General features: G+C 65.4%; 1 protein-coding gene across 3 annotated transcripts; it reads right to left on the bottom strand.

Moving 5' to 3' along the window:
• Nucleotides 1-1,431: 1,431 nt before the first annotated feature.
• LOC102460632 (uncharacterized) lies at nt 1,432-13,027 on the bottom strand. 3 transcript variants are annotated; one of them, XM_075908591.2, is made up of 15 exons: nt 12,874-13,027; nt 12,153-12,331; nt 11,636-11,796; nt 11,358-11,517; nt 10,697-10,867; nt 8,653-8,744; nt 7,110-7,267; nt 6,616-6,719; nt 5,938-6,162; nt 5,055-5,140; nt 4,594-4,730; nt 3,842-3,931; nt 3,293-3,501; nt 2,376-2,582; nt 1,432-2,025 (listed from the first exon to the last, which is right to left on the bottom strand). In XM_075908591.2, exons 2-15 carry the CDS (start codon nt 12,297-12,299, stop codon nt 1,738-1,740), a joined length of 2,235 nt encoding a protein of 744 aa, XP_075764706.2. In that variant the 5' UTR covers nt 12,300-12,331; nt 12,874-13,027; the 3' UTR covers nt 1,432-1,737. The 3 variants fall into 3 exon arrangements, with proteins under 3 accessions (XP_075764706.2, XP_075764704.2, XP_075764705.2); XM_075908589.2 differs by having other exon boundaries at nt 12,742-13,002; XM_075908590.2 differs by having other exon boundaries at nt 12,830-13,001.
• Nucleotides 13,028-17,288: the final 4,261 nt, after the last annotated feature.

Raw genomic sequence — 17,288 nt, 5'->3', positions numbered from 1 at the left:
CCCGTACCCACTGGAAGTCCCTTTGGGAGGGGGGCAGGGCCGAGGTAGTGTGAGATGGGGCCAGGAAGGGAGAGGTCAGGGCCAGACTGCCCCTACTCTGCCATACCACAAATGCCCCCTCCCCCTGCCACCAGGGCCCCACTCCGGCTACCAGAGAGGACTCAAAGGCAGGTGGAGCTGGGGCGGGCCGGGTGTCTGTGCCCACGTCTGTATTGCTGGGACGGGTGGGGCAGTCTAGGTCAGCCCCTGCCCTGAGCCCCGGGGCAGGCCTATGCTGGTGCAGCAACTCTCCGCCCCCGTTCCTTGGCGCTGGACTGTGCCTGGCCACTCACTTCTCGCAGGGCGCTGCTGCCAGCTCTTGGTTCCCCAGCCCCAGCCGGCCTACGGGCAACCAGAATGGCTCTTTGCCCCATCCCTGAGCCAGCCAGCCCGTGGGCCGGAGGGCCAGTGAGCCACGGCAGCCTCCTTGGAGCTGTCTGGAGCCCAGGCTGCCCCTGGCAGAGGTTGACTCTGCAGGCCCCGGAGTGGGACTGGGCAGAGCAGGGAAAGTCCCGTCTGCTGGGAGGGCCCGAGGGAGGCAGCTTGACCCCTGCAACCTGCCGGCAGGGAGGCTTATCCCCATGGTGCCGGGCTGGAGGGAGCTGGGCTCCAGGCCTGCCCCCGGCCGTGGGGCCGGGAGGTAGCAGGGCCGCCTGCTCGGCCAAGCTCCTGCCCCATGGCAGTGCCCACAGCAGAGTCGCTCCCAGCCGGGTGGCCACCAGGCGGAGTCTGAGGGTCTCTTGTGCAGCGAGGGATCCAGGCAGAGCCCACGGGACTGGGCGCTGGGCACGGACCGGCTCACACGCAGCAATCCCCTGGCAGGGGCTCTCCCCACTCTGCCCCAGCGCTGGAGGGGCCCACGGCCAGGGGGTGGTCCCTCCCGCCAAAGCTCGCAGGCAGCTGGGCCCAGGGCAGGGAGCGGCTGGGACAGCACCTGGCAAAGCCCCCCCACTCCCCAAGTTCTCAGCCCCTCCCTGCACTTGGCCACAGCCCGCTGGGCTGTAAGGAAGGAGGGGGGCTCCACCTAGTGGAGAAAGGGCCGCACCACAGCTGGGAGGGAGGTGCCAGGGCAGGTTGGCGTGCCCGACCCTGGTGCCATGCCTGCTGCCCGGGCACACTGGGGGAGACACAGCCCCCTGAGGGGTGATGCTGCTGGGGGGGGTCAGGTCTGGAAGAGGGGGCCTGTCGCAGAAGCCAGCGGGGAGGCGCCTGCCATGCCTCGGTGGGCAGAGTGTGCCCGGCCACAAGCCCATACAGTCCTACCAGGACCACCACCCCCACCCCCTGCCTGTAGCACGTGGGCGGCACATCCAGGCCCTGGCAGGGGCAGGCAGAGAGACGGGGGAGCCCAGTCCCCCAGCACCCCCATTCCCAGCTGCCACTTGCACAGGGTCAGCGCTGGGCAACGTTTATTGTGCATCCCATGACTGAGCGCCCACGGTCCCCAGCACAGCCCGCCACCTGCTCGGGCAGCCCCCCAGTCCGGCGCCAGGCCTGGGGGAGGCAGCCCTGTGCCCCGCTTTGTGGTACAGCCAGCCAGGGGCCAGGCCACACCCCAGTCCCATTCCCGCCACACGTCAGCCTCCTGCAGACCCGGAACGGGACCGTCGGGCGCGGCCGCTCCCGTGCCAGCGCCCCAGGGACCGCGCCGGCTCCGACCCCCGGGAGCGCTGCCTGCTCCCTGGACCCTCCCTGTCCCTAGCAACGGCTGAGGGGGCGGGTGGCGCCGGTCACGGTGAACTCCGCCTGCAGGACCTCGGAGCTGGCCCGCGTCTCCTGGCCCGGCTGCTGCCCTCCGACGAAGAGCGTGAAGGCGCCTGGCTCCAGCACCCACTGCTCGGCCCAGACGGCGCGGCGCGCGGGGGGCACCTGGAACAGCAGCTTGGCGGCCCGGCCTGCGGCCACGGGCACCCGGCGGAAGCCCACCAGCTGCCAGCGGGGCACGGGCACGGAGGACTGTGCCCAGCGCAGGTACAGCTGCACCACCTGCGGGGAGGGGAGAGGTGGGCGAGGAACAGCCACGGGGAGCCAAGCACCCGGGCCAGGCCTGCGGGGGTAGGGGGTGCTCTCCATGGGCAGTGCCACGACGCTGAGGCAGCCCGAGCTACCGGCGGGGGCAGAACCGTGGCACAGCCCCCCCCCCCCCCACTGCCACAGGAGTCAGCAGGACGCCACCTCTCCTGCCCCTCAGCCCAAGACAGGAGCCCTCAGCGCAAAGGGCTGGCACAGGGCCCGTATGACAGTCCCACCCCCCCCAAGCCCTGCCCTGCCTCACAGGACACCCCCAGGCCTCTTCCCCCCCACACCCGCCGATCTGGGGCAGGGAGAGCGCTCACCTCCTCACCGTCCCTCTGCCCAGTGTTCTCCACCACCACGGAGACGCTGAGGTTGGCACAGAGGGGCAGCGCCGTGGGGCTCAGGGCCAGGTCCCGGTACTGGAACGTGGTGTAGGACAGTCCATAGCCAAAGGGGTAGAGCGGGGCCTCTGGCCCATAGTACCGGTACGTGCGCCCCTCCATGGTGTAATTCTCCATGGCTGGCACCTGCAGCCACAAGGGATGGAAGACGACAGCCACGGGCCACGGTGCCGTGCCAGCCTCAGGGGAGCGGGATGGGGCCACGGCGCCGTGCCAGCCTCAGGGGGAGGGATGGGGCCACGGCGCCGTGCCAGCCTCAGGGGGGCGGGATGGGGCCACGGCGCCGTGCCAGCCTCAGGGGGGTGGGCTGGGGCCACGGTGCCGTGCCAGCCTCAGGGGGGGGTGGGCTGGGGCCACGGCGCCGTGCCAGCCTCAGGGGGGCGGGCTGGGGCCACGGCGCCGTGCCAGCCTCAGGGGGGTGGGCTGGGGCCACGGTGCCGTGCCAGCCTCAGGGGGAGGGATGGGGCCACGGTGCCGTGCCAGGCCCGGGAGGGCAGGCTGGGGATATGGTGCCATGCTGGTCTCAGGACTAGGTGGGGGAACTGGGCCTCCCCGGGCTATGGGGCCATGGAGGGATGGGCACAGGCTGCAGGGCCCCACCAGCCCTGGGGATGGGGGGCAGGAGGCAGGCTCACGGCCCTGCTCTCTGGGGCTGGAGCTGTGCAGACAGCTGGGCTCTGTGCTCAGAGCTGCTGGTCCCAGGGCAGGCGCTGTGGGGCTGTGGGGCTGCGGGGGGGGGGGTCACTGTCATTGTGCCAGGGCCGCAGGCATCTCCCGCCGGGCCCGCAACCCATTTCTGCCCCCCCCCCCCAGCAGAGGGTGACCCTGGGCCTTACCTGGTGCATGCCAGCCGGCCATGTGGCTGGGAGCCTGCCTGCTGGGTTCGCCCCCTCCTGCCCCAGCAACACCTGGGCCATGGCCAGGCCGGTGGCCTGCGCTGGGAAGAAGCACTCCAGGATGGCGCCCACCCCGGGGTGGGCCTGGGCCCAGCTCACGTCCAGTGGCCCCGCGTTGAACAGCAGCAGGATGACGGGGCGCCCCCCGGCTGGAAGGGACAGGCCACGTCAGTTCAGAGCCCGTTCCCTTGGCAGGGCAGCAAGACACCGGGGCCTGCCACCCGATCAGGGAGGCCCGGGGCAGAGGGGGGCCTGCAGGGCAGGGGATGCTGGGGGGTCTCATTGCTGGACAGGCCGGCTGAAGCCCAATTGTCTGTTCCTCTGGGTTCTTCTGTGAGAGCCCATCACCACGGTCTCTGGGCTAGGCACAATCCCAGTGGCACTGGGCTCAGGGTGACCCACGGGGAGGGGCAATGGGGAGATGGGCCCCACATGAGGGTGGGCTGAGCCTTAGGGGGGGCCCCCTGGCATCTCCCCACGCTGCCTCACCCCAGGTCACAGCGTCCTGCAGCAGCTCCTGCTGGTGCCCGGGTAGGGACAGGTCCCGTCGGTCGTTCGACTCCATCTCCAGGTCGATCCCTGAGCAGGAAGAGCCAGCGCCAGTCAGTGCGATACCCCGGCCTGCCAGGGGCCGGGCTGGGCTGCGTCCTCCATGCAGCGCCCGGGCCTCCTCTCCATCCCCCGCACGGCGGGGGCATGAGGCAGGAGGAGCATCCTGGCCCCCCAGCCAAGGACAGGGAACCACGAGACTGGCGGGGCTCCCGGCTGAGCCGGGAATTGTGGGAGGAGGCGCCATGCTGAGATGTAGCCCACACCGCACCCTTCGGGCAACAGGCAGCCTGGCTAGAACCTGGGTCCTGCCCGTCCTGGGCACTCGCGGACTGACATGGTGGGAGGCCAGTCACACAACCGGCAGGCCTGACTCCTGAGGCAGCGGGCTCCGCCACGTCCCCGCCGCCCTGGGCTCCGCCACAGCCCCCCCCCCACCCCGGGCTCCCCCACAGCCCCAGTGCCCGACTCCATCGCGCCCCCCCCCCCGGGCTCCGCCACGGCTCCCCCGCCCCAGGCTCCGCCACGGCCCCCTCCCCTGCCTCAACTGCCCTACGGCCTCAGCAGATTTGGAGCGGTAGGAAGCAAGTGCCAGGGCACCAGACTGGCTTTGAGCAGCACTGGGAAGGGCCCAGCTCCACCCCCTGCCGCCTGGTGACCCTGCTCCCCCGCCCGCCTCTTGCCCTTCATACCTGTGCCCAGGCACACCACCACGATGTCGGCCGCCCGGACCGCAGCCTCCACCTCGCCTGGCGAGTAGGGCTGGCACGTGGGCTCGCGGCAGCCCGCGGCGAAGCTGATATTGGCTGGCAGGGTCTCCAGGCCCCTCCTGCACCGGGACAGGAGCCGCGTCACTGAACTGGGGTTTGTGCCACAGTGCCCGGGTGCCCCCTCTGAATGGAGATCCCTCCCTCAGCAGAACCCAGTGGGGCCATGGGGTGATACTGCACCGTGCCAGGCAGGGGAGGGTGCCCCCAACACCTCTTTGCCCAGGGAGCTGCCCAGCTCGGACACGGGTGCCATGCGCCCAGCCTGTGGGGCAGGGACATTCCCCAGCACCCTCCCTGCCCGGCTGCTGATGGAACAAGGCAGCAGACCGAGCTCAGAGCGGGGGGAGCCCCGTAACCAATGGGGGGGGCTGCTCTTGCCTTACCTGGGGGTGTAGATGTATTGGGGGTCCGGGATGGGCGCGTAGTCCCCAAACAGCACCCTGGGGTTGTCAGCAAAGGGGCCGACCACCTGCAGAGGGGAAACAGCTGAGGGGGAGGCAGGAGCCGCCCGCTTCACCCTGCCAGCCCCAGCGCCCAAGAGGTGCACAGGAGTCCGGGGGAGTAGGGCCGGGGGCGCTATGGGGAGGGGGCGCTATGGGGAGGGGGCATTTGGGGGCAATGGAATAAGCTGGGTGGGCCAAGCATTGGCCTGAAGCAGCCCCTGGCAGCCTTGAACCCCAATATGGGGCAAGGCTTCCTGTGCTGCATCCCCCGAGACGCACTGTGCAGTGCCCGCCGCCCCGGGGCCCCTCCCCCGAGCAGCCCCCGCCGCCCCGGGGCCCCTCCCCCGAGCAGCCCCCGCCGCCCCGGGGCCCCGCTGTGCCGCACCTGTCCTGGGCCCCTCCCAATCAGGGCCCACCACCCCTGGCACTTCCCGCCACACTGTGCACCACCTTCTGCCCCGGGGCTCCCTGCTAGCCCCAGGCACCCTGAAAACCACCTGCTGCCCTGGGCTCTCTGCGCAGCACCTGCCACCCCCAATCAGCACCTGCTGCCCCAGGTTCCCCCTCCCTCAGGCCCCACCAGGCAGTACCTGCCCCAAGCCCCCCTGGGCAGCACCCGCTTAGGCCCCCAGCTCCCACCCGGCCTCGCTCTCTCTGGCTCTCATCCGCCAGGCCCCCGTGCCCGCTGGGACCTGCCGCCTGAGGGGTGGGGGCTGCAGCGTGCTCCCGTGGGGAGGCGTCCGTCATGGGGCAGGGGCAGGGCACACAGTGGCTGAGGTCAGGAGGATCCCAGCCTGGCTTTCCCGCCCAGTGGGACACTGACCGCGATGCGCTTGCCAGCCAGGGCCTGGGCGCTGAGGGGCAGCGCCCCCTGCTGGTTCTTCAGCAGCACGAAGCTCTGGACGGCAGCCTGCAGGGCCAGGGTCCGGTGGGCGCGGCTCTGCACGGCGCTGAGGTCCAGGGCGCTGTAGGGGTTCATGGCAGGGGGGTCGAACTCCCCCAGTCGCAGGCGCGTGTAGAAGAGAGGTCGGACCCGGGCTCTCACCGTCTGCAGAGAGCAGCCAGGGCCTGTTACACCGCGGGTGGGGGTGGGAGAGGCAGCCAGAGCCTATTGCACCAGGGGTGGGGTGGGGGGAGAAGCAGCCAGAGCCGGTTACACCAGCGGGAGGGGGGGGGGGGTGGGGGAGGGGGGGAAGGAGAGGCAGCCAGGGCCTGTTACACTGGGGGGAGGGGTGGGGTATGTATGGGGGGAGGCAGCCAGGGCCTGTTACACCGAGGGGAAGGGGGGGTGGAGAGGCAGCCAGAGCCTGTTGCTCCGGCGACGGCAGCCAGAGCTCAGATCTGGGGGGGCTTCTGCTGCCCCGCTAATCCCAGGGACACCCTGCGCCCTCCGCCAGCCCCAAGCAGGGGGAGCCACCAAGTCCAGGCCCTGCTGCAGTAGAGTCACCCCACCAGGGCAAGGGTGGCCCCTCCCCCACAGGCTGCCCCCAGGGGTTCTCACCTCCAGCGTGATGTTGCCCTGGGCCACAGCCTTGCTGATGCTCATGAAGACGTTGTCCCTCAGGCTGCTGGAGAGCTCCAGGTTGCAGCCCGCGTTCACGGAGGCTGCAGCGTGGCAGAGAGACAGGGACCAGCGCGTCACCAGGGCTCAGGCTCTGCCCCCCCGCCCCAAGAGCTCCCAACCCAACTGAGTAGCCCCTGCCGCCTGCCAGTCTGGGGGCAACCAGCTCAGCTCTCCAACTGAGGCGCCAGCACCCTTGTTAACTAGGCCTCACGGGGCTTGGGAAGGGGAACAGCAGGGTGTGTACAGGGGGGGAAACCGAGGCACACGCATGACTTGCCCAGGGTCACACAGCAAGTCAGTGGCAGAGCTGAGGAGAGAACCCAGGGGTCCTGACCCTCAAAGCAGAGCCCAGCCTTTTCTCCTTCCCTCAAGCCGCCACGGGCTGTGCTAGAACCAGCAGCAAGAGGGCCATGCCCTGCGCCCAGGCTCACCGATGGCCGTCTCCAGAAAGCTGTGTGTGTAGCGATGGGCCAGCATGATCAGCTCCACGGCCCCCTCGTCACTCACCACGTAGCCCTGGAAGCCCCACTCGGCCCGCAGGATGTCGGTCAGCAGCTTCTTGTTGGCGCAGGCGGGCACGCCGTTGATCCTGCCGGGTTGGGTCTAGCGCTTAGTGCAGTGCCCAAGGCAGCCACCTCTGGGGTGGGGCATGGCAGCTGGTTAACAGCGCCGGGCAGTTTGGCCCACTACACTGGATTGTGGTTGCTGGGGGATGGATGTCAGCAGAAAGTAACTGCCCCCTGGCAACCTCAGGCCACAGGGCTCCTGCCCTAACTCCCGCCGGAAGGGCCAGGAGACCACCAACAATGAGAGATGGAGAGAACCGAGGTCTGGCTTCGCTTTCCCCAGAGCAGGGTGCAGGGGATGGGCTCAGCCGAGACCAAGTGGAATAAGTCTCCCCCTTGAGCCACCTGGGGACTCCTCCTGCATCCCAAAAAGAGCCACCCTGCACCGCTCCAACGCTGGACAGCTGCTGTGGGGCTTGGAATGCTCACCTGCAGTGGGGTGGGTGGGAAAGAACAGCCCTCCTCTCCCCCAGGCTGAGCTAATGCTTAGCTTGGGCAGGGAGCAGTCTGCAGAGACCCCCTGCCCCACGCTCAGCCCCCCACCACATGTCCCGTCTCAGTGAACATAAGAACAACTATACTGGGTCAGACCAAAGGTCCATCTAGCCCAGGATCCTGTCTTCTGATAGTGGCCAATGCCAGGGGCCCCAGAGGGAGGGATCACAACAGCTAATCATCACGTGATCCCTCTCCTGTCACCCATTTCCAGACGAACAGAGACTAGGGACACCATTCCCACCCATCCTGGCTAATAAGTATCGATGGACTTAATCTTCATGAATGTGTCTAGTTCTTTATTGAACCCTATTTAAGTCCTGGTCTTCACAACATCCTCTGGCAAGGAGTTCCACAGGTTGACTGTGCGCTACGTGAAGAAAAACTTCCTTTTATTTTAAACCTGCTACCTATTAATTTCATTGGTGACCCCTAGTTCTTACATTATGGGAACAAGTAAATAACTTTTCCTTATTCACTTTCTCCACACCTGTCATAACTCTATAGCCCTCTATCGTATCCCCTCTTAGCCAACTCTTTTCTTAGCTGAAAAATCCCAGTTTTTTTAATCTCTTTTCATGAGACCTGTTCCAAACCTCTAATCCTTTTTGCTGCTCTTTTCTGAACTTTTTCCAATGCCAAGATAGCTTTTTTGCGATGAGGCCACCACACCCGTACACAGTATTGGAGATGTGGGCGTATCATGGATCTAGACAGAGGCAATCAAATATGCTCTGTCTTAGTCTCTATCCCTTTTTAAATGATTCCTAACATTGTTTGCTTTTCCGACAGCCGCGGCCCATTGAGTGGATGGCTTCAGAGAACTGTCCACACTGACTCCAAGAGCTCTCTCGAGCGGTAACTGCTAAGTTAGTTCCCATCTGTCCAGCCAGGGGCCCGCCTTGGCCCGTACCTGTTGTAGCTGCACATGACGCTGTAGGAGCCGGCATCCACACAGGCCTGGAACTGGGGCAGGAAGGTCATTCTCCAGTCCCGCTCTAGCACCTGCCAGACGCAGAGCGCTTGGTCAGTGCCAGGAGCCTGGTGCGACACCCCCGGGGGGTTCCCAACATCAGCCCTGGTGGAGCTCACTCACACCCAGGAATCTCTCGGTGTCACCTGGCAGAGAGCCTGCAGGGGCCACAGACTCATACAGGGACACCCTAGGCCCAGGGTAGCATGTGAGGTGTCTCCTGCGGGTCGTAAACGAGTGCATGGGTCATATTTCCAGCATTGTGTCCACACTGAAAACCACTTTCCGAAGGCAGCACAGTGACATCTCGCCTGGTTCTTTGCAGGCAGGGGGTGACAGAGTCTCATTTCTCTCTCTGGTCACATGCTTACTGTGCACCCTAGGTCTCCCAAGGGGTGCCTATTTGCAAACCACGCCTATGTTCAGTACACCAGGCCTTGGATTGGGAAATCGCCACGAGGGAAAAGCTACAGGAAAAACCATCAGCTGAGTGTGGGGGAGGCTGCTTAGGACTGAGATCAAAGGTTGAGTCTGGTGTTTCAGGTACGGCAAAGCAACACGGTAACTTTCCCCTAGCAGGCAAGCTGACAGCGTGCCTTGGCTCCCGAATGGAGACCACAGCCAAGCCTGGAAGAGCAATGCTCACAAGCCATCTATCAGGCAGAAAAGCAGCTACAGAAACAAACTTAGGATCCGCCCAGGGTCAGAGACTCCGAGGTTAGAAAGGAGCTTTGCAAGCCAGTCTGACCTCCGCTCACGTGCAGGCCAGAGAACCGCGCCACAATTCCTGCGCAGATCTTTAGGAAAACCTCATATGTGGCTGTTGTGAAAGGAAGGTATTGAGGCCTACCCAGAATATGTCAAATGAGCACCAGTTTAATTGTAAGTGGAAAGGAAAGGCAGCACTGTGAGATACAGGAGATAAAAATAAAAACCAAATTTGATTGGATGACCAACAATAACCCCGCTTTTAGGGAAGTAAGTAAATCAGACAGCAGTATGCAACAAAGTGCTGATTACCCCAAATGGAGCAGACGAAAGTTTTTGTAAGGGCAGAATGAGACAACAAAAATCTAACGTCAGCAATTGTCAGGCGAATGGAAGAGTAACAAAATACCGAAACAGGGTATATAAGGTTAGCTGAAACAGACCAAGAACAGACAGGCTGCGAATCCAAAAAGCTAGGTCTGATCAACCAAGGCTCCCTCCCCGGCGCTGAATCTCGCTGCCGCACATAAGCTCCGAAAAGGGAACGAACACCGGTCGTAAGTTGCAACGAAAAATCCAAAGAAAGGAAAAACATAAAGAAAAGAATATCTCCTGAATCTAAGCAATGCTTCTGTCTTTCTTAACGTGAGTATTATATATTTGTTAACTCCATAAATTGTTTAAAGGTAACTCAGGAGGGTCTATCTGTAGGAGAAGTTATTATTTCTTGTTTTTTTTTTTTTAACTGTACTGTTTTTCTACTTTTTCTTTGTATATTATATTGTTTTAAAAGAATCAAAAATAGTGAATTGATTTAAATGGAAAATTAATTATAAAGTAAATAGAAAAAATAAAAAATCTTTCTTTGACCCTAAAAAGAAGTATTCCTCTGTCTGTGGTTTCAAATCCTTTAAAGAACCAAACCCGGTTACCGAAAGCTGTGAAACTGCCCAGTGATGGAGACCGGTCCCCCTCCCCACGCGTGCTCCGGCATCAGGGACGAGTTTATTTGACACAGAGTCGTTCCCATCACTCGACTCACGCGATTTCACTGCCAAGTGGGGCAGTGAGCGGAGGTGGAACTGGCCTGCTCTTTTGGAGCATCCTGCATGTGTCTGGAGTGCGGCTATTGCACGCCTGTAGATGAGACAGCAGGACGGTGCTCGTGGCCAGTGGAGCTGATCCCTGGCAGGCACAGACCAGCCTCTTGTGCGAGGGGCAGATGGGAGCGAGGTCCCTCAGGGCCCTGGGTTTCTCCAGGCAGCGTCACACTCACCTTGGCATCAAAAGTGAACCTGGAGACAGGCACGTTCTCGGGCCCCCCGTGCACGCTGAAGTGCTTGCAGCCGGCACTGGCCTTGACATACCGAGGGTGGTCACCCTGCAGCCCCTGCACGAAGGCCACGGCCAGCTCTGCGCTCAGGAACGGGTCTTCGCCGTATGTCTCCTGGGGACAGACGGACAGGCGTGATGCTGCTGCTGCCTCTGGCCCTCCTGTGGGGGCCAGGGGTCACATCCCACCACCAGTGTTCCCTCTAATCTTTTCCATCCATGACGGATGTTTTCTACCCATGTGCAGAATACATTTTGTAATGTGCACTGAAGAACGTGTGGATGTGCACCACATGGAGAAACACGAATCTAGCTGTGAGCGCTCTGGAACAGGGAACACTGCTCATCGCTCATCGCTTGGCAACAGCTGCCAATTCCCCACCTCCCTTCCAAACAGCCCTGCCACCGCCTGAGGACTTGTGGGACTTGTGGGGGCTCAGTCCAGTCCCCCATGGGCAGGTACATCGTGGACACGCTTGAGCAAGGGGTGTTAAGCACAGCCTCAGCACAGAGGGCAATGGGCCATTAGGGGAGAGAAGGATTTTGCCGGTCCCCCTGCAATCCCAGCCCTGGGCTCCCCACACACCCTGGTCTGTCTGTGTTACCTGGTTCCTGCCCCACAGCGGGTGTCTCATGATGTTCAGCACGGGGCTAAAGCAGCTGAGGCCTGTGTGGTCGCCATAGTTGCCGGTGGACACGAAGTAGTTGTGCTTGGCCCTCACTTCCGTGGCGGTGGCATTGGCCACGCGGTAGATGAGCTCGGGACTGCGGGGAAGGGAGGGGGCAGCTGAAGCATGGGGGGAAGGGCGAATGAGCCAGGGCTGTGCCCCGAAAGGGGACATGGCCCCAACATGGCCGCCCCACCTCCCTCCCCGGCCAGTACCTGAAGGAGGCGGCCAAGCCCAGTGCTTGGGGGAAGGCCGTGGCCCAGCCCGGGGCTTCCGCGTCGCCCCTTAGGCACTCGGTGTTCCAGTTGTAGGGCTTGATCCCCAGCCGCTCAATGGGGGGCGCTGGCCCGTTGTGCTGGGCGCCACCTCTCGCCATCTGTGGGGGCACACTGCAGTGAGGAAGGGGGCACTCAGGGACCTCCGGGGCTGGACGCTCTGCCCAGGGGCTGGTTCCTGGCCCTGCAGAGGCAGCCGGCTTGCTCTGCTCGTCCATGCCAGATCCTAAAAACCCCTCCCCATTGGTCTCATTCCCAGCTTCCTCCCCTTCGACTGACGGTCTTTATAGGGTGCCCCCGCCAGGCCCAGCCTCCTGCAGGGGGACATCAGTGCCCTGAGGATGCTGCCTCCCCCCCGGGGAGGGCCAAGGCCAGCGCTGCCCCGCAGAGGGGACGCAGCCCGTGGGGCGGACGCTGTGCTGGCAGCAGAGACCCCCAGCCGCGCCCTGCTCCATACCTGCAGCACCAGCTCCCCCAGGGTGAGTCGCCCCATGAGGTCGTCCAGCCGCTGCTCCCAGGGCAGGCTGGGGTCCTGGAAGGGGTAGTCCTGGGCCAGGCCCAGCCCTGCCGAGAGCAGCAGGGCCGCCGCGCCGAGCCAGCACATGGCGTCGAGGTTCCCAGGCAGCAGGGCACCGGCTGAGGAGAGAACGCGCCCATCGACACAGCACAGGGCACCTGCCGGCCCACACCAACCCCGCGGCCCTGGCACAGCGAGGCCGAGCGCCCCCAGACCGAGTGCCCTCCTCGGGCGGATCCCCATAAACCCCGCAGCCACAGGCCACCCTCTGGCACCCTGCAGGCCAGAGCTCCCCGGGCTCCAAACAGCCCCAGCCCTGCTGTGGCAACAAAGCCAGTGACTCGCCACAAGCCGGCTGGCACGTGCCACGCTGGGGAGCTGCGAGAGCCGCCCCGGATCCAGGGCACCGGGCCCCACAAATCCACAACCGCTGGCACCAACAGGGGCCCCCAGCCGGGAGCCCCGGCTACAAGCAGCTCCCGAGACCCGAAAGGAGGCGCTTGGGGGAGCCTGGCAGCCCCCTCTGTACCCGGCCCCCAGCAGCGGAGCAGAGCGCGTCCCTGCCAGGGGGTCCGGCGAACCATCCCTCGCCTCCGGCTCCCCGCGGGCTCAGTCACCGGCCGAGCGGGGCTCGCTGCGCTGCGCTGCGGGGCTGGCTCACGAGGCTGCGGGCTGCGCTCCGAGGGCGCAGGACGGGTTGGCGAGGACGGGGCCCCGCGCTGCGCTCCCGAGCGGCCGCCCCACGCCTCTCCGGCCGGGCCAGCCCCTTTCCCGGAAGCCTGGAGGAGGGAGGCGGCGCCGGGGAAGCCAAGCGCTTTCCCCGCCTCGCCCGCCGGCTTGGCAGGGGCTGGCCAGGCGCGGCGCGCCCGGCATGGGCCGCTGCGCCCCCGGGCCGGACCCAGGCTGGGTGGAGAGTGCGCAGGGAGGCGCATGAGCCCTGAGCGAGTCCCAGGGCTGCCACGGGCACCGGCGCCCTGCCCTGGTCTGTCTGCTGCCTGGCACCGAGAGAAAGGGGAACCCCCCCCGGATCGGGGTGAGGCTGGCGGGCGGGGAAAGGGCCCAAGCGCTGGGCCTGGCAGCGTCCTCGCCACGGTGGTGCCTTGCCTGAGCCGCCGGGGCCGGGTCCCTGGGGAGAGGAGCCCTTCAGCCCCCGGCAAAGGGCTAGTGGAGCAGGCCGAGTGGTCACCGAGACGCAGCCCTGCGGGCCCAGCCCCACCCTTCCCAGCTCCCCACAGGCCTGCTGCTCTGGAGCCAAGGGCCTCTGGGACCAGTGGCCCCCGGTCTCGTTGGGCTCAGACCCCAGCCCTGTGCTCTTGCGGGTTGTGGGAGCAGCACTGGCTGCAGGCAGGGCGGAGAGGACCCTGCTTTTGGGGTCTGTGCGGAGCCAGGCTGGGTCCCTCTGCTGCTGCAGGTGCCCTGTGGCACGGCCCAGCCGAGCCTGCCTGCTTCTGGTCCCTTTACAAGCGGGCTGGGCCGTAGGGGGCTGGGCCTGCGATCTGTGCTGCAGGCCAGGGCTGGCAAATCCTGTTTAATTCCTTAACAAATGATTAAAGGGTGTGTGGGGGAGGGGGGGGGGCTGCGGGGGGGCTGCCCCAGCTCAGCAGGGCTGGAGCGGGCCCCCCACCGCAAGCAAGTTCTGCTCCAACCTGGCTGGAGCGGCCCCTGCTTTTGCTTCCCCCCCCAGGGAGCAGCTGCTCATCCAAAGCAGCCCCTGCCTGCAGGGTGCCCAGGCCACCGCGGACAGGGGTTGCTCTGGACAAGGGAGCAGCCCTTGTCTGCAGCAGGTCCTCTGCGGGGCTGGAGCAGCTCTCAGCCTGTGGCAGGTGGAGAGCTGCTCCAGCCCCCACCCGTAAGCCTCCCTAGGCCAGGCCAGCTGCTTCCCTCAGGTCCCAGCCACGCTGGCCCCTGCTCTCGGGACAGGCAGACGAGGGCAGGACACGCGCCAATGGCAGGCGGCAGAGGGGGAGAGTGCTGAGGAATCCTGGCACTTCCCCCACCCCGCTGGATGGGGAGCCCGGCCTGGCTCTGCTCGGTTTGAGGCTGGAGTGAGTGCACGTTGTCCCTGCCTGGCACCGTGGAGACGAGAACGAGGCCTTGCGCCTTGAGCATCCGGATAGCAGGGACCTGGCCCAGCCGGCATGGCTTCCATGTGGCCAGCAGAGGGCAGGGCTCTCACGCATCGGCTCCAGCAGCTCTTGTGACAGGGCCACATCTGGGCACCGAGCCTCCAGGTAGCACCATGGGGAAGGGGGTTCCCTGGATCACGTCCATGCTGGACACGGGGGCTATTTGTATTAGTGCCACAGAGCGAACGCCCCAGCACCCGGTGGTCCTTATCCTACAATCTGCCCTCCCTCCCTTCCCGCCCAGCATCAGCTGGTTGTGGGGCCCTTGTGCCGACGTGACACGGACGTGCTTGCAGCTGGTGGGGTGCTGGGCTGGGGAGGGGCTGAGTCGCCCAGTGAACTGTCGGACTCTCGCCAGGGCGGTAACGGCACATGCTGCCTCTGGAGCAGCGTCCCCCTGGGCTCAGGCTGTGCCCTGGGAATCCCCTGCTGTCCCTCGGGGAAGTGCTGGTATCCAGGAGGCCCTGGGCTGACTCCCTAAAGCAGAGGGCTGCGGGGGGGCTGGCCCGGAGGAGACACCAGGACAGGGCTGTGTCTGGGCGATGAAGAGCAGCTGCGTGAGCCGGCGTGGTCGCCCCGTAGCATGGGCCACGAGATGCCAGCTGGCCAGCTTCCAGCTGCACCCACCTTTCCGGTTTCACAGCCCTGTGCAGATCCCCCGAGGGGCGCGCTGTGGGGCCCCCGCCCCCTCGGAGTTCCCAGCACAACCTGTTTTCAAGCAGATGCTTCAATGTGACTCCTCCTTGAAACCTGCCTCCAACAAGGCCCCGGCCGGCGCTAGCGGCAGAGCCGCCAAACAGCCACGTGATACCGCTGGGCCTGCCGACAGCCCGACAAGAATAAACCAGCCCGACAAGAATAAACCAGCGTGCCAGCCAAGAGCCCGGGGGCAGCCACCTCTCGCCACATCCACCCGTAGCCCTCCCCTCGCACAGCTGTGCTCACGGGCAGCCCCGCCTGACAAAGCGGTTAGGGGGACGGGATCCTGTCAGTGGCCCAGGAACCATTTTTGGAGGGGGGGGCTGTGCTGCTCCCTCCCCTTACCTCGGTCTGTGCCCCTCAGCGCTGGGACCCTGCCGGTGGGGCTGGTGGCCAGGTGCCTGGCCCCAGCATCTGGGCAGGGTCCTGCATGCAGGGCATGGGGGCGAAGCCAGCAGCCGAAGTGGGATCCGGCACTGGTTCAGGGACAACAGCTGAGCCCCTGTACGTGGGGATGGCAGCTGAATGGAAGCGGAGACCCCAGATGGGGAATAGTGGGGCTGGGGGCTGAGCACGTGGGCAGCCAAGGCATGTGGTCAGGATTCCCCAAACCTTGGGGTGCTGCTGCACCCCCTCCCCCGCCCCCTCCTTCCTGCACCTGTGGATCCTGGGAGCGAAGACTCCAGCTGGCGGGTGCAAGCTGCTGCTAACCCCCGGACAGGAGATCAGAGGAGTGGCCAGAGCACAGGGGTGGTGCTCTCCAAGCTGCCTTCGTGCAGGCTGCTGCCCGCTCTGTGTGGCTGCACGGCTCTGCATGTGCGCGCTCGCACGGCCGCCAGGGGAACGCGCCCCAGAGGCAGCTGCCGGGCAGCGAGGCCTGGGGCTTCCTGCACGGCCCCTCTGCCCCGCAGAAGTGACACAGAGGTGCCCGTGGACAGGCTGGTTGTGGGGACACGGGTGTCAACCCACAGTGACTCCCGAGAGGCGGCTTCAGAGCCACGTGGGTGGAACCAGCCCATGGTCTGCACCAGCTCGCCCTGTTGGCCCGGAGCAGCTGCCCTGCCGGAGAGCAGGAGCGTGCACCGTGTGGAGCCCCAGGAGCTGGGGAGCCCCAGGAGCCCCAGGAGCGTGGGGTAGCTACTTGGGCAGGGCCTGGCCTGGGATGGCTCAGTTCTTGCTCCCAGGTCCTGCCCCTTTGTGCCTTGCCCCCAGCAAAGACCCCGACTGGTCAGCTACTGCCCTGGGCACACGGCCTGACTCCTTCGCAGGCACCGAGCTGAGGCCTTGTTCCAGCCATTGTCGGCCTCCGTGCCTGCCCTCGCCCAGCACTTGCTTCTCCCTGCGGAATAGGCGCAGGCACATGCAGGTCCCAGTGCAGCCCGACCCCTGTGCCAGCCTGGGATTCCCTCTGTGTGCGTGCGTCTGGGAGGTGGGCCCGTGTGCCGGGCAGGGGTGGGCGTGCCGGGGGGGGAGGGGAGGCATGTCTCCTGGCATCTCCTCTCTAGCACGGCTTTGGAGAGGAAGGAGGGAAGTGGGAATCATGAACATACCACAGTGCCAGGACCCAAACCACCTGCCTTCCAGAGACGCCTGGCTCGGCCCCTCGGCCTGCCGCTCCCTGGGCTTTAACCCCCTGGGCGCCGCGTGGGAGGTGTCTGCCCTCCCCGCCCTGCACCCATTTTGTAACAACCCCAGGGCTCCTTCGCTGAGGTGCAGAGGCCTCAAGGCGAGCCAGCCCTTTGCCTGAGCTGGGCCCAGGGTCCGGTGCCTGCCTTCGGGGAGGGGCCCAGGGCCAGATGAGGGAACCTGCCAGCTTTGCCTTCTTCATGCCGAAGCGCCTCGTGGCTCTGAGACGTCTCCATGGGGCTGTAACTGCCCCAGGAGCTGCTCCCTGTTGGCAGAGCCTGGCCATGTAACAGAGGGGTCGAAAGGACGGGACACAGGGTCAGGACTCCTGGGTTCTCTTCCCACTCCTCTGCTGACGCCCTGGGTGACCTCGGCACAGCCGGGGCCTGCTGGGTGCCTGCCTTTCCCTGGCCGTGAGGTGGGGACACCAGTGCTCACGTGGGGCTGGGCATCTCCGTCCCCTCCCGGCTGTTGGGCTCCCCAGTGCCGCCTCACCTGGAGAGGGGCACAGAGCCCCTGGGCCAAGCCACGCCAGCCCACGTCTCCTGTCCCAGGCCCAGAGCGCACAGCAGGCCCCTTCTGAGGTTTCTGAGCCCAGGGGCCGTTGGGTTCAGGGGTGGCACGT

This window comes from Pelodiscus sinensis, chromosome 26 (genome assembly GCF_052426305.1).
Source record: "Pelodiscus sinensis isolate ZL-2025 chromosome 26, ASM5242630v1, whole genome shotgun sequence".
NCBI lineage: Eukaryota > Metazoa > Chordata > Testudines > Trionychidae > Pelodiscus > Pelodiscus sinensis.
The sequence above is the reverse complement of the archived record's forward strand: the minus strand, read 5'-3'. Positions and strand labels throughout refer to the sequence as shown.

Excerpts from the sequence above, each read along its gene's own strand:
- LOC102460632 (XM_075908589.2), bottom strand. The coding sequence starts at position 12,796 with ATGGTTCGCCGGACCCCCTGGCAGGGACGCGCTCTGCTCCGCTGCTGG. Across the intron at positions 11,518-11,635 it reads GGCTTGGCCGCCTCCTTCAG|TCCCGAGCTCATCTACCGCG; the intron begins GTACTGGCCGGG and ends CCTTCCCCGCAG. Across the intron at positions 6,720-7,109 it reads CTTTCTGGAGACGGCCATCG|CCTCCGTGAACGCGGGCTGC; the intron begins GTGAGCCTGGGC and ends GCCACGCTGCAG.